Source organism: Protopterus annectens, chromosome 3.part1 (genome assembly GCF_019279795.1).
Source record: "Protopterus annectens isolate FY-2018-M chromosome 3.part1, PAN1.0, whole genome shotgun sequence".
In the NCBI taxonomy this organism is placed as follows: domain Eukaryota; kingdom Metazoa; phylum Chordata; order Ceratodontiformes; family Protopteridae; genus Protopterus; species Protopterus annectens.
This window is the reverse complement of record NC_056732.1, coordinates 1,381,231,685-1,381,248,448: the sequence shown is the minus strand read 5'-3', so window position 1 is coordinate 1,381,248,448 and position 16,764 is coordinate 1,381,231,685. Positions and strand designations below refer to the sequence as shown.

The 16,764-nt window shown below is 41.5% G+C and overlaps 1 protein-coding gene across 1 annotated transcript in view; it reads left to right on the top strand.

The window, feature by feature from the left end:
- Nucleotides 1-16,764, top strand: part of TONSL (tonsoku like, DNA repair protein) — a 1,124,870-nt gene that overhangs the window by 1,047,824 nt on the left and 60,282 nt on the right. The window contains exon 23 of the mRNA XM_044066303.1: nucleotides 5,755-5,930. Coding sequence (XP_043922238.1) covers nucleotides 5,755-5,930 — 176 coding nt within the window. The remainder of the gene's footprint in view (nucleotides 1-5,754; nucleotides 5,931-16,764) is intronic.

The following is a 16,764-nucleotide window of genomic DNA, read 5'->3' as shown; positions in this document are numbered from 1 at the left end:
CATGCCCTTACGATAGTACAGATCCCTTAGAGTCACAGTGCATCTACAGCAATTTCCTGTTCTAGCCCTAGCCAACCTCAAAACAGAAAGATGCCAAAATGAAAACTCTGGAACAAAACAAACACGAAAACAATCTATACAAATAAAAGCTACTTTGACACCTCTGTCAAAGCACCAAATAAACATGAGAGGAAAAGCAATATTTATAAGTTAAAGACTACTTTATTAACAGTTTAGCTGAGACCCTAAATGTCTTATCGAAGTAATTTTAACGTGTTCACTCCAGTGAAGCTCTGGATATTTGCTTCACTCCCAGTGGTTGTATCCTCAACTTTTTGATAAAGTCATGCTATGGCCTCACATTTGAAGCAAATATAACTTTGGGAGCCATAGGGGTTACTAAAGAAATGTAAATGGGAAATGTTAAGCACAACCAAATCTTTACAGTGGTAGTGTTCATTAGATTTTAGGTCTTAAACTGGATTTTGTAAGTCATAAACACAGTAAATATTAATTGTGTAATATTTTGTAAACAAGTTATTTAATATAAGTGTGAACAATGGCCATATCCAGATGGGGAAGGATCCACCATAGTTTCTTTCTTTTTTTTTTTTTTTTTAACAGCTTTATTGAAAACAATATAATGAACAGATATTTTGAAAAAAAAAATGAATAAGTTAATTTTTTTAAAATACAATATTTAAAAAAGAAAAAAATTAATACAATAGCTATAATAGCACAGTAAACTATGTACAATGATGTTCACTATATATCGAATAACAGGATCAATTAATTTTAGTTTGGCAGAAGAAAAATGAATCCTTTATCCAGTTCTTTAACTAATAATTCATGTATATTTTCCCATTTGTAATATAATTTTGTATTCCTTGTAGATTTAGATATGATAGTTAACATTTCTAACTTAAATATTTCTAAGAGAAAACCTTTAAACTCTTTAAATGAGGGAATTGATGAGGAATTCCAATTTCTTGTAATTACTTTCCTGGCAATGGATAGTATAGACCAGAGCAAAGAATATTTGTTTTTATTTATACAGCCTGGGACAGGTGTATTGAATAGTGCAAGTGACTTTGTAAGCATAAAATTGTCTGTAAAAATCACCTGTAAAAAAGTGTTAACTTTTTCTCAAAATTTCTTTAATAATACACAGTCATAAAATATATGATTCCAGTTAGCATTTGTTACTGCGTTACATCTCCAGCAAACATCTTGTTTAGTTATCTTACTCATTTTCTGGGGTGTGATGAAAGATTTATGTAAAAATCTCCATGTGAAGATTCTCCATTTAATGGAGGAAGTGGTTTTGCTAGCTGACCGAAGGAAATTAACTTTGCCTTTTTCTGAGAAAATAAAGCTATTGATTACTGAAAATGAATTCCAATAGTTATCTGAGTATATCTTGTTTAATTGCTTTATAAATATATGATATACTATTTTTAACTGGTAGAGTATTATAAGTGTATAAAATCAAATATTGAATAAGTTTGAGTATTGAATTTTTAGCATTTGAGAGGATTAAAATTAGCTTATCTAGAATATATTTTCTAAACTCTTGCAAATCTGACCAAAGTAGAGAGTTATGGTTATATTCATCTGTAAGAGCATTGATAGATTTTGCCTCATTTTATTAACATTTGATACCAAAACATTAATTGTTTTTGTTTAAATAACATTTTAGAATGATTGCAGATAGAATTATACGTTGTGTATAAGCAATAGAGAAGATGAGGAACAGCTAATTTTCAAAGATTCTAAACCTAAATATATAGTTTTAAAGGCCCTTAGAATTAAAATTATATACGTAGATTTAAGCATTTGAATTGAATAATTGGAAAAGTGCTCTCTCAAATTCCATATAAATGAATTATTTATTAACTGTGGTAGATGTTTGTTATTTTCGTTTTTGGTATTTTGGGATAAATTTAACATAATTTCCTTCCATTTTGCAAAATACTCCCCATCTATAAGATAAACAGTTGTTTTAATAACTGACAAAATTGAATAAAGTTCTAGATTTGGTAAAGATATACCTCCATTTTCCCAGCTTATACATATGATAGGACAATGCAATTCTAGGCTTTATCGGATGTCATAAAAAGTTCTTAATCAGTGTGTTAAATTATTTAATAAAAGAGCCTGTAGGGGGACTAGAGAGGGATTGTATTATCTATAAAATCTTTGGAAGCAAGATCATCTTTATAATGGAAAGTTTTTCATCCATTGTAAATAAAATCTTGTTCCACTTACTAATTAGTCTCTATGATAGTTATATTTTTACTATAATTTAGGTGTAAGATGTCTTTAATATTGGTTGCTATAATTATACCTCAATATGTTATTTGTTGGGACTGAGGTATATATTTTTATATTGGTCTTGTATATTATAACATTTGGAGCCAGTTAGAAGATCCACCATAGTTTCAACTATCAGTGGTGCTGTGTCAGTAGATGTGCACACTACATCTGAAGTGGATATACCTACTAATGTTTATAGTGTTGCAATGATACACAGCACAGTCACTTGTCACAATTGGATCCTGCCATCTGGACAGCACTCAGGATCAGTCAGCAGATATTCCCCATTATCACCCAAGCACAGTCAATTGCAACCCAGTTCAGCATGGACCACTGGACCTCATTGCTGTGTTACATGGCATAAGTGAGAACCTGGAGAGTGGAACACATTAATAATTGTTCTAATAAGGAGTTTTTCATAGATGCATAGATATTTCAAGGCAACTTGGTCTTAGGATGTCTCGTCAGTACCCACCCTCAAGACATTTACCCGCTTTCTCAAGAAGGGCTTAGCAAGTGAAGCCTGGTGTGAATTTATTTGGGCCAATTTAGTCAATCATGTTCCATTTAAAGCATGTTAGTGAAATACTCTATTTAATCTGCAGGGAAAAATCTGTTCCAAATTTGGGGGTGGCTATTGCATTATAAACCTGTTTATACGTACCTGAAGAGTTGAGCCCTTTGTTTTCGGTGTTTGCATAAGTATTAGACTTGCAGAGCTACAGGAAATCAAGAGCAACGAGGTCTTGAGTGGTGCAATATGCTAAGCATAGATTTCTCCCCTCAAGCACCTGTATGACATCAATAAAGGGATAGTGCTTCCTGCTTCTGCTGGTAGCTCAGGTTCCTCAAATGTGTGATTTTTCTTGGGAACCTCTTTGACTTTTTTTTTTTTTTACTTGTTTTGATGTGTCTAATGAGGTACATCTCGAATGGGGGATTGTTCTCAGTGACTGGCCTAATCAGTGCTGCGGGTTGGGGTTGGGTATAATAGTTAAGGTGTTTGTCATAGATACAAGGGAATATTATGTGATCATCAGGGGACATGGAGGGTGTCCTATTACAAGCTAATATACTGTACGTTAATAATTTGTCCTATCTAGTGTGATTTGAGTTTCAATAACATGTTTGTGGGTTCCAGGGAATCTGCTTGGAGGTAATGTAATACTGTCCTTAGCAAATAGATATACCACCACAGTTCCCATCGGACCTGAATGCTTGAAAAGTGCAAAACCCAGGTGTGGAGGAAGTGCTTTCCTTACATTTTAACCAAGTTTTGGTAATTACGCAAACATGTCTGTTTTCCAAATGCAAGAGAGCCTGATGAATGAGCAATTTACTGTGAGTCTTTTTGCATTGAGGAGAACCGGCTGAATGTTGTCTAATTTTGAGTTATGTTTGTTACATTGGGATGTCCATTAATTTGACTCTGTCTAAAAGTGGCACTATTGGACAGCAAAGTCTTTAGCCAGTATCCAGTAACCCTGAAACAAGAGATGCAGGCCATCATTAGCAAAGCAAGTTGGACTGTTGAGCATCTTTCCTCCCATGCTGGCACATACTAGATCCCCTGGAATGACACCTATTTAGCAAATTGTTGCATTTCGTCTTAGGTTGATTGTCCTCCTCCCACATGGACAACTACCATGTTGTAATCATATTTGTCGGGTGAAAGGGTCCTTAAGCCCTTTGTGACATCTAGCATCTTGTCACAGCGTTCTCACTGCTCAGCCTTGTGAGTGGTGAGTCTAAATGCCTAACTGTAGAGTCATCTATCACTAAATATTTGGGCTTGAAGTGCTTTGGCAACATGACTGTTTTGAAGGACTGCATGAGGAGGATGAAGAGTCTGATTTTTGCTGACATGTAGTAGTGTTTGTTCTGTGAGGCTTTGGTAAGGATTTTTGCAGCCTCAGAGTAAGTCGGTTTAGTGTGATTTGAATTTGACTGTGGGGATGGTGTGTGTTGCACACAGGGTATGTTCATTTGTGAGAGGGAAGTCCTCTTGATTATTTAAGTATTTGCAATTTTGTCGGCTAGAATAGTTTATGCTGAGAAAGAGCTTGCTGTCCGTCAACATGAGGCAATTAGTTCACTGCTTTAGGAAACATAATGCTACAAGGCTGGCAGTACAGGGGAAACAGGCAGGCAGGCAAGGCAGACTTTACATCTGTTCCAGTGACTGGTGAATTAAACACAGAAAACTTTGAGTAGCTGAGTAAGTAAATTATAAGGGGTATTGTTTTTTAGCTGGGTTGCACAGACTTATAGCATGATACACAGAATAAACAGAAAGTTTTATGTTAAAAGGATGTATTTGTTGCAAGGTGCACAAGTTGCACTATAACAAGAGATAGAGAGTAACTTTAATAAGGAACGCTTGGCTAGCACTGCCCTGTGTAAACGGAAGGCAGTTATTGGCTCTAACAATTTTGAAATGTAGGGACAGGTGAAGAAAAAGTATACAGTTGCAAGTCTAAACACTTGTATCTGTTCAGAATATGATGCCATGGTCATGAGGGATGTGGTGCTTAGTGTGGATCTCCATTAAAATGCCTTACTTATAACAGACAAACACAGGGGAAAAAGCACAATAGACCACACTAGCCAATAGCAACACCCTTTTCTTCTGAATAACCGTCACTAACCTAGAAAAGCATTTTGGCCTTCTCATCAGCCACCAGAGAAAAACAGTAAAATTAATTTCCTTCATGGTCACTAAAGCAGTTAAAAATCAGTGCAGTAGTAGCTAGGTACTTAGCCTTCTGAACCTTGGAATTGAAATGTCCTAAAGCTCCTTCCACCTTACTGATGTACTCCTTGGGATTCATCGCTGTCATAGAGCTCATCAAGGCATGAGCCCTTTGTAAATCAAATGTTAAGGTTTGAATAGATCTGTAATGTCCAACATCAGGGACCCTCCTTGGTTTCTGCCAAAAACCCTCCTGGTTTGTCCACCTTTGTTTGGATGGTCACTTCATCTAGCCTCAGTTGTTGGAGTTCCTTGTAAATCACGTAGTTATATAGTTAGATATTAGTTTTTAGCAACATAAATATCAAGTATTTATTATTTCTTCGTTTGTAAGAAGTATGCTTGGTAGTAATACAGAGTAAATTGCAGACTCACTGACAAGGGTTTTGTAGTCTGTGAATGTCATTACAGTTTTTTAGTCACACCAGGAGCTTGATGTTCCAAGAAGGATTCCAAATTGTGATTGGTGGAGAGGATAAACCTACTTTGTAGACCCTGTCTGGGAGGGTCCCCTCATACATTAACTGGTATTGTAAGAACACACCTGTTATTTTAAAATGTAGAGGGCACACACACACACACACACACACACACACACACACACACACACACACACACACACACACACACAAAACATTCCATCTGCTTAGTTGGTAACACCATGATTATCTTCTTTCACTTTACAGGAGCTTTACATCTGAAAATGCTCTCCCTGTCCTACAATGCCCTGGGTCCCACAGGAGTGGAGCTTATTTTGAAAACACTGCCACATGATGTCATTACACAACTAGAAATAGGGTGCATCAACAGTGGGTATGGAGACAAGAACCTGATGGACCACATTGTGCGTTATTTAGCACAGGTATGCAATTCTAAGTTCTTATGCATTAACCATCACTACAAATAATTATGCTTACTTTTTTGCGTTTCAGTTGTGGCAGGTACGTCTGTGAAAGAAAAACAAGTCTGTTTTACTGTAGGTGTTTCTGAAATAAGTCTTAATCAGTGGTTTGCCTACTTACAAATTGCATCCATCCAACAGATTTCCAAGCACCTGTATTTAAAGGAGATATGCACCTTTTGGTCTTTGCTGACACCCCTTTGCATGGCTTAAAGAAAAATGGTTCATGTCCATGGTTCTCATTTTTGTTGTGCATTTTTCATGCATTTGCACTATCTTTACAATCTCTTGCACGTGTCATTGAAAAGTGCACAGCCACCATGCTGAAAATAGAGAAGGCGTTAGCCTTCTAAGCTTTTGACATGCTTATATGACCACCAGATATCATAGTAGGATCCTCACCTGTTTTGCCTGTTCTGTCTTTGAACTTTATACAACACCATCAGTGATTTTAACAGTGTAGCTCACCGTTGTCATCAGCTGAATAATTCAGGAACTTCTTAACAGCTTTTACTGCCTTACAGAAGTGTAATCATTGGATGTGTGTATACTACAGAAAATTGCTTGAAGGAATATTTGGAGGAGTACGAGTTTAAGAACTCCGGAACGTGGTGAACAAGTTTTATAGGATCCAGAACCTATAACTACGATTCCTAGACATAGTTTCTTCTCAAACTCTGCTGGATCTTCACAGTCTAACCCATGCCACTCGTTGCCTCATCTTCTACTCTGCATCCCTTCATTTAACTCATTTTCAAGGATGTTCATCATAAAGGCCCACTCCCCAGCTGCCATTCATGAAAACAAACCCCTTGTTCATATGGAATCTGGCACAGTTTGCTACACTTTTTCTTCAGTGATTTTTGCGTGTGTTCTATTATTATGAGGTCTTACCCATATCCCTGATATCCTTTTTGTCTCCCCTGAGTACCATATTTGCTACAGTTGTGTTCACTGACCATAGTCATGGATACCCACTATTCTAGGCCCCTGCAAGCCCTTTTTAGGTTGCTGTTCCACCCACAAGTTCTGAGAATATGTTGTTGCTGTGATTGTTAAAACAGTAAGGAGAGCCTCTTCTCTTCTGCTGTGTTTCAAAAGGTCACAGATTTCCAAGCTGATGGCTAATGCCTACCCCTGCATCCATCTTCCGTACAATCCTTACCTCTCTTTTACGTCTGTTTGCCTTATGCATCATCCTGGCATTTGCCTTTTTCACCTTAGAATGTTTAGAAGTGGAGCTTTCCATCATCTGTCATTTGGAGCAGAGAGATTCAGGTTCTGCCTGCTGTACTATTGATCTAGTTTCAGCAATCATCCCAGGGCTGGAGGCCCAGCTAAGAGGAAGGATAAGTTTAAGGCATGGGAAGCAAGTTTGTCTGCATCAGCAGATCAGTTAGTAACTGTTCACTCTTGGTTTTCCTTACTGGTGGATGCCATGGCAATAACCAATGAGGCTGCACTACTGGGATACAGGAAGGATGTCCTGCTGTGCATGCACATGATTCGTGATAGCGGGCTGACATCATTGCATGCCTACATTAGAGTTCAAGTAAAACAGCATTGAAAATGCCTGTCCTCCATTAGTCTGCCTCTGTTCCAGGGTTTCCTGATTTCATTTTCATCATTTTAGCTTGTGCCAGTATTCTGGCTAGTTTAGCAGAGCTGAACTTTATCTCCTTGAAGACAATAAAGTTGATAACCATCACATCTTCTTGTAGTATCATAAGAGTTGCAGACCTATTATTTTTAGGGAATCTTATTTTAGTCTTCCATAAGGATGCAGTGATCTAACATCAGGGAACCTCCAGGGTGGATCTGTAATTAGGTTTATTGTGTCTTCTGTTCCAGTTTTTATTTATTTTTTCGAAATGCTCAAATACCAGTGTATGCTATGAAATACCATGCCCTTGAGTACCCTAGCCACTAAGCTGTGAATCTTTTTTTTGCTCCTTGCACAGTTGGGATCTCGAGCCTGATGCTCATCACTGAAAATTTCCTGCATTTGATCCCTAAAAGCAACTCTTGCCTATTCAGCTGATAGATACTGAGCCAAAACTAGCACTTTGAGAGCTCCACATGCAGCAGTCCTATATTAATGATTCAATCCAGTGCCCCGCAGACATGACTGTGAGAGCTCCTTACCTTTCTCAGTGCTAGGAATATTGTTGCAGTTCCTTATATTGAGTCTTCTGGAAAGATCCCACATGTAACTCCAGAACATCTCTCTTTGGTCCTCACAGATGTTAAGCTTGTTGTCAACTAGCGAGGGCTCAAACTTGCGATCATTTGCATTCTTTGTGAATGTCAGTGGACCAAAGTAGGCACGTATGCAGATCCTATCCTAAACCTTTGAGGAAGTGGTTCTTGGGTTGTAGTCACTGCCCATGCCTCACTGAGTGGTCTGATCTCAACATCAATTACTATAACTGCCTGCCTGGTTCTTGTCACCACTGCCCACTTGTTCCTAACTGGGCAAGAGACTGTCTCAGTGTTACTTAAATTCAGGTAGCCAGTAGGTAGAGAGTTGTTGTGCATCTTAATACTCCCCTTGCAGACTATACAAGGACTCCAGGGGTCGGCATACAGTAGATGCATTGTGGGGCTATCCATTCTTTTCCACAGGGGAAGTAGTTTCTCAGACAGATCTTCCCTGTTTAAATGGATAACTCTCCTTTGAATGTGCTGTCTTCACTAGAGCTGCATTACTCGAAGAAGTGTTTTGTAATGCACCTTTAATTTCTCCTGTGGAAGAGGCAAGCATGCATCGCCTCTTCATTGCTTTCCCTCCCCGGCTAGCTGCCACTAATTGAACTTGAGTTCTAGTAAAGATTTCATATGTGCTTAGCTGCTGTGGTGGAGTAGAGGGCTAAAGCCCTGACTATGGCCCAGGTGACCCAGGTTTAATTAGCAGCTCAGGCAGTAGGTGAAGCAGCAGGAAGGAATGTGCATGCCCATTCTGAGTGTAAGGGCACAGTCCAAAGAGGGGAGTTGCCTCTAATGTAGTTGATGAGTGTACAGTGGATAAAAGATTGGGTAAGGCATGCAAAAGAACAGAAGCACAGATGGCCTGGCCCCAGGACACACTTAGGATCCATGATTGGTCCCGGTAATATAGGAGTAAGTCAGGGTGGTGGTAAGAGGCTGGTTAATAGACCCGGCATGGACATAGAGCACTGGGGATTGGGTCAGTAGGATGAGGTCCAAGGGGACAAAAAAAAAAACAAGGCTTATCTGTTCTCAGTGCCACATAGACACCCAAACATAAAACTGCCCTCCAACAATTTCTGTTTAGGTAGTATATGGCCAGATGGTATAGGTCAAATGGTTTCTGGGTCTTCTCATGCTAGAACTTTATGCCTCTGGGCCTAGATTTCAATCAGATATTTGAACTCTGGTGGAAAGTGGAGTCATGAATTCCAGAAATTGTAGATCTGAATGGTCCAAAAAAAAAAAAACTGTGATTCAAGCTACAAAATACCCAATTTCATAATTTGCTTTAACAGTATTAAAGCATTTTTGCTTTGGAGGAGTGATTTTCCCCATCCCATTATGAGGAAGACAGCATGTCTCACCACACAGGGTAACACCTAGAAGAAACACTGGGTATTAGCCAGTGGAAAAAGAGCCAGCCAAGTATGTGCAGTCGTGATGCTTAGCACCAGTAATCCATGGGGAATCTGGCATGCAGTGACATGCTTTCCCTCAGGGGGATTGTAGTAGTGGTCTCAGCAGAGCCACCAAGGGTGAAGAGGGTGCTCCCAGTGGGCAAGATGGCAGGCTACCTCTCAGGACCAACAAGCCAGACCTATCTCTACCCACCCGACTCTCGCCAAGGACAGAGCGCTGATCAAAACTCCTGGGTGGGAACAAATAGGTCATAAGGTTCTCACTCAGCTCAGGACTGCCATCTCCCTTGGCCCTGGAATTAATGAGCCAATTAGATGTCAGTAGTTGGAGCCATCAAGAAAGGATTGGAGGGACATGACTAATCTCAGCAAGCAGCCTGTTGAGTTGCCTGAGTGTAGCTTGCCATTCCTACTCAGACAGGAGGAGTCGTCTCCCTAGATCAACCCCACCCCACCCTGCATGATTTAGTGGCTCAGGCAGAGGGTTCACTGGAGGTTTCTGCACCAGAGCTTGCAGTTCAAGCCTTCTATTTCACAAAAATCCTTGATGGTAAGTTGGGGACCGCTCCATTTGATTATCAGTATATATCCTTCTCAGACATGGAGTGATGCAGGTATCGTGTCTGATGTATTTCTTTTATGATCCTGTGCTACAGTTTTATAGGCATGCCCCATAACTGTTTCTCCCTTTTTGCTCGATGCCTGCCTAATGCATATGTGACCCCCATATATCTGTTGTGTATAAGCTTATCTGTGCTGAAGTTAGTGGGTTGGAGAGGTGTGTGGGACTCCCTACTTCTCAGCTTCCATGAGGATTGTGAGTTTATGCCCAAAATGGATTAAGCGAATGAGTCCCCATGCTCTGTTTCCACTTCTAGATAAACTTGAGACTCATGAGGTCCTGTGCAGTTTAGGCTAGGCATCCTGTCTCCTTCACACCTCACCCAGAAATATCTTAAAAGTTATATGGGGGTGAGTCATTATTTTTATGGAACCCATCATCAAGAGTACCATATGTGCCATCAGGGAGTACTCGGACTGTGCTCCTATGAGTCATATGAAAGTGGCTGACCCATCTGCTGAATGACGTGAAGTCCAGGTAAGTTTGTGCTGGGTACTGTGTGATTTATTTTGCATGACAAAAAAACCCAAAGATCACATTGATTTGATGTTGTCTGTTTTTGTCCAGTTCAACCTTTGGGTTATCAAATCTGACCAGATCTGACCTTGGTGCTTTCCAGAAGTTCTGGATCCAGGGCTCAGACTAGCCCTCTCCCCCATAATTACCTCTTTTCCCCAAAGTACCTCAGACCTCAAGTGCTGCTTGATCCAGAAGGAGGAAGGCTGAGACTAGTTAAGCAGATAACTGCTTTTTGGTTCTGAAATTGTGTTCCCTAACATAGCTATGTCTCTTCTCCTGTGATGAAACCTGATAAGTCCAAGTTATTCAAGGATAAGGAAAAGGAGAGAGACAAATTTAGAGAGAGAGAGAGACAGAAGGAATTACAAAAGAAGGCAGAAAAAATCAGGAAGGAGTCACCAGATCGCCCTAAGTGTTCATATCCAGCGACTCATCCGATCTCCAGCATCTCCCCACGTTTCTCATTAGAGCCAATGAGATCTGGGCTTCATTCTTCTTTCCTGCAGGCGAGGCTTTCTTCTTGGCTACATTCAGTAGCTTTATCTGTCAGGTCCTTCCATTCGTCAGAGTCTTACAGAAGCAGACATCAGCAGGATGATGGAAGTTCCTTTGGATGCAAATTCAACTGGGGATTCCCCTGGCACAGAACCCCTTCTGATGCTCCAAGTAAGGTTTTATCTAACCCTCTATTGGTTTCTCCTGTTCCAGACCTTAAGATCTGAAGCCTCCTGATTTGAGTCTTCCCGTCAGAGCACCACAATCAGAGCCAGCAGTGTTTTCAACTTTGACTCCAACGATTGCCCTTACTCTCTTGACTCTGGCATTGTCAGATCAGGACAAGTCTCGGAGATGAAGCCTCTGAGCCGAGGGTCAGGGTCTACTCTGATGTTTTTGTATCTGTCCCTTCCCCTCAGTGTCTCAGCACTCTATAGCTCAGCGCTGTTTTCTGCCTCAAAGCCAAGGTTGGTCAGAACTAAGGCTATCCCTCCTTATCCCTTTTTAAGAATCGGAAGAATACTTCCTCAGCTTCGATTACATGTATGCAGTTGAAACAGAGAAGAGGTGTCTCTGATATACTCCATACTCTGCTCCTTCCTGATGTCTATTGAATCCTATATCTAAGTCTGTTCAACCTGGCTGACTGGAGAGTCAGCCTGTTTCAGTCTTGGGGATGCTCACCAAGTGAGTTCCTAGTCTGATTCTGAACCTTTCCTCATACGCCCAAAACAGGGTTGGTTCCAGACTTGTAAGAGAAGACAATTAGTCTCCTCACTGCATTCAGCCACAGAAGATGCAGACTTTGAGGAGGGGGAAGAGTTGTCATGATCCTCACTAGAAGACTTCACCTTCGGTAACATTTTTGAATTGATAAAGCAGCGAAGGGGTTGGTGTTCAGGCAAGCCCTGTCCTGAGAAGTCTGTATTCCTTGAGGCTTTTAGGGTTGGCTCTTCTACCTCTTGGGTGGTATTTCCTGTAGATGACTTTATGGATCTAGTTTTGCAGTTGGCGTGGAAGGAATCTGATGTGGTGGAGCCAGTCCCATGCAATCTAGATAAGATTTTAGTAGGACCTAAGACGAGAACATACACTGAAGCAAGGGCCTTCCAGTGGATGCCATGGTTGTTGCAGCAGCAGCCACAAAAAAGGAACTCTCAGAGAAAGCACATTTGTTCATTCCCATAACAGACATTCCTGGGCTTTGACAAATTTGGGGAAACAGATGTATGCTTCATTGACTTTTACACTCAGAGTGCTGAATTACCTTGCTCATATGATGGATTTTCATAGGGGACTTTAAGGAGCTGACTAAGTCCATCTTGAGTAACCTGCCTGCAGATATACAGAAATCAGCTAAATCCCAGTTCTCCACCCTCCAATCTATGTCGAATGTATCCGTGCATCTGCTTTCCAACACAGCTGATGGTATGGCCAGGGTGGCAGGCAACAACATTGCTATACATCGACATGCTTGTATGATTTTGTGGAAGGCTTCAAGACATCCTTCATCAACTCCCCTTTTGATGCTTTGACTCTGTTTGGACTGAAGGTTAAGGAAATGCTCACCAGGAGCGAGCAGGAAGGCAAGACCCTCTCTGTGGTTGGAATCTGGTTGTCCACCCCTCAAATGACCTCTTCTAGGAACCAAAGGGGGGTGGTTTTGGAAATCCTGTGGTTTTAGCCAAAATGTTCTTGTGGGCAGAGCCCCCCACCCATGGCAGAGAAGGCGTAATTTTAATGAGCGTCACCCCAGAGGCAGGGCAGGACCATAAAATCAAAGGTTTTGCATTCCTGTAATGGAGAAACCCTATCAGTGCTCTTGAATGGCTGCCCGACTGTCACAGTCTGGAGGAGTTGTGGGGTGCTTATCCCTGCACATTCAAGTCTGGCAAGCCATCACACAAGATTTATGGGTGCAGAGAATAATCACCAGAGGCTACATTATACCCTTTGTTTTCCATCCAAACAGAACAAGAAGAAGAAAAATTCCTGACATACCACCCAGTCAGATGGAATTTACAGCAGCAAAAGTGAAAAAGCTGCTAGAAAAAGAGTCATCCACCATGTCCCCCTAGACCAGTCAGGATCAGGAGTCTATTCCAGATTCTTTTTAGTTCCGGAGAAAACAGGGGACCTAAGGCTGATCTTGGACCTAAGCCACTTCAGTCAGTTCTAGAAACAGGCAAAATTCTGTATGGTTACATTTCAATCCATTCTCCATCTACTGAGGAAAGAACTGGATGTGCTCAATAGATGTCCTGGATGCCTAGTATCACATCAAGATAGCAAAGCAGTCCAGGAGATTTCTCCATTTCCAGCTGGGAGTCAGTCATTTTCAGTTCAAGGTACTGCTTTTTGGTCTCACCACAGACCCCTGGGTGTTCAAATGTATGGCAGTGGTAGCAGCGTTCCTCAGACTGCAGAGGTTCCAGGTGTTCCCATATTTAGAAGATTGGTTCCTCACCACACCAATCAGTGATTTACTGGTCCCACACAAGGACTTCTTGCTCCACCTTGCCCCACAGTTGGGGATTAGAGTTAACTTTGCAAACAACCAGATAATACTGATGCAGCAAATAGAGTTCATTGGATGCCACCTGGATACAAACTGTCAGATAGCCAAACCTCCACATTCCAGAGTATTATCTCTGCATCAAGTAGCTTCAGAGGTTCTTCACCACCCATTTCCCATGCAAGACTCATTCTCAGGCTGTTTCGTTTAATGGCTGCCTCAATCACTCTGTGTCATCTAGCAAGATACTACATGAGAGTCCCACAGTGGACTCTCCATTCCGTGGTCCTTGATGCCTTACCTGCTGCATGCACTGATTCCCCTTACTCCAATATGCAGAAAGCACATCACTTCGTGGTTGACCTCCCCCATAATCTGAGCGTGTCAGCCATTCTTCCCACCACTTCCTATATCAACAGTAACCACAGACGCTTCCCTTCTGGGATGGGGACATTTTGAAGGGAAGATTGTTCAAAGTTCTTGGTCAACCACTGAGGCTAGTCTCCACGTCAGGCCTCAGTATTTAAAGCTGCTATGACAAAAGTTTGGGAAGGAAGGTTGATAAAATGCCGCCGTTGATGACCCACCGGCCCCAGCAAGAAACAAGCGCACAAACAGGGCAGCCAGTTTTGATGATGGACCGCAGTTCTTGCGCTTTTCAGAAGGCCCACACGAGCCAGAGGTGGTTAGGCTGTGGCTGGTTTCTCAGGCAGAAACTCTAGAAAGTTGGGACTTCTCTCTCAGGAGGTAGTAGGAGCCTGGGCTTCTGAGGCAGGACAGAGTTCTTCCTCCCAGGGTAGGACACCGGTCTCCTTCGCCTGCCCTTCTTTTAGAGAGGTAGGCCTAGTTCAGCTTCAGTGGGGGGCTCTCAGCATCGGTGGGCATGTACCTTCTCATGAGGTTAAACAGAAGATTTGATTGGCTGGTGACTAGATTCCTTATGTATGATAGTTTAAGAGGCCTAGGGCCTTGAGGGAGTTTGATGAAGACTGAACAGTGTTAGTTTTTTGGAGGTCTTCAAGAAGACTGCATATATCCTACTTATTCTGATCCTCCTGAGGATTTCTCATTTTCAGAGACTCCTCTTGAGGATTTCTTATTTTACTTGATGATGGGTTCCATATTTCCTGACTCCAGGAGGAAAGCCAGGGAGGTCTTTTGTTTTTACCCTCAGCAGGAATTCTTGGTTTTTACCCCCAGCATAGCTTGTGGTGTGATGGATTCCCAAAGGAGCTTCTACTCCAGATGCCACTTTTGCAGAGGAGACTCTGAAAGCCTGATAGGTATTATAGGGTGCTGTTAAGCCTGATAGGTATTATAGGGTCAAGCAGATAAGGGAAAAACTATAGGTCCTAGGCTTAAAGTTGCTCCTGCCTTAGGTTAAAAAAAAAGGTTGTTCTGCCTGATAAAGTAAAAAGGGCTTTGGATGTCTGCTCTGGATAAAGAGGCAATAGTCTTCCATGTCCAGGGAAGAGATTTGTATATTTCTCCACTTCAGCCTCTAGAGCTTAAATTTTCAGTTTCACATACATCAAAATTAAAATCTCCTCACAAAAAAAATATTGAGTGGATGTTTTTGTGGAAGGTTTTCATGTGTCTGAGAGTTGCTGGATTTGGTTTTGGTGTCTGGAATTGATGTGTTATGGTTTTGATGCTGTACAGGCCTCCCTGTACAGGGCTCCAATCTGGTGTGATCTTTGATGGGCATGCCTGGTTGAGAAAGAGTTAAGAAGGATCAGAGCATAAAAGAGCACAGTTTTTGGAGTTGTTTTACAGTCTGATGTGTTGTTGATGTGTTGTGTGGAAGCAGTTTTAAAGAAAAAATGAGAAAATGTTAGACAATGCAAGCTCCGCGAAAACTTGTTTTAGATTTTTTGTTAGACGGAAGGGGTGGAAATTGGCCTGCTAAGTATTGGACATATCCCTGCTCGGATTCCCAGTCTAGGGGATTGGTCTCTGGTAGGGGGGCTGCTTTTTAGGCCTAAACTTTGGAGTTCACCTGCTCAGACTCCCCTGGAGAGGGCAGTAGAACGTCCTTCGTGACTCCAGTCCATCAGCTGCCAGTTTGCCAGATTCTGGCCCGGCTCAGGCAGCCCAGTGGGGAGTGAAATTTTGGTCTTGGTCAAAGAAAATTTAGAAGAATTATGGTTGACAATCATTCAACACGTATCAGGAACAGAAGTTACAGATTTTATTTCCATCAAATGCCTGTCAGAAAGGCCTCCTCCACAAAGGCCTCCCAGCTCAAAAGAAGGAGGTCACACAAGGAAAAGAAAATTTTTTCCTCGGCTGACTGTCTCATGGGGCCGCCTGTATCAGAATGCAGTACTCTTTTATTCTCGAAAAGGGCCTATCAAGGAGACCAATTTTGATTTATATTTCCTCAAAGAGGGATGGACATTCCCTCAACAAGACAGTTACATTACCAAGAAGGGCTTTCAGAAGTTAAGCAAGTTTTACTTGCTGGGCAAAGATCAGGAAGCTCCTGGTACAGATCCCAAGGAAGCTACCTTCATGAAGTATCTGCGCTGTTGAAGGAAATTCTCATTCCTCTATTTCTCATTTGCTTCTCCCCATTGCCCCTTTTCTTACTGCTATTGCCCAGATCACCGCTCAAAGGCTCGGCCCTCAGCTGCTTAAGCAGGCTTCAAGATAAGGCTTCCACTCAAGCTTGACCACTTCTGATTCTGGCTCCTCAAGAAGCAGCATCTCTCTTCAACCAATGAATGAATCTACTCGCCTAAAGTAAGATTGCTCAGGGCATCTAGTATGATCTGCCTAAGTCTCTCAAGACATGCTCTCAAGATGTGCGCTTCTAATACAGAATCTAAATCAACAGCAGGAAGTGTATACAAAACCCGACAAACAAAAGAGTTCAGTCCCCCACTTCTACAAACTAGTCAATCAAGAAAAAAGCACGCAACTTCAAATCCTTCAAGCATTTCTGTTCATACAGTTCAGGATTCTGGTGCTTTCCAATGCTGGCCATAATGGCAAGCTATACACGTATCTCTC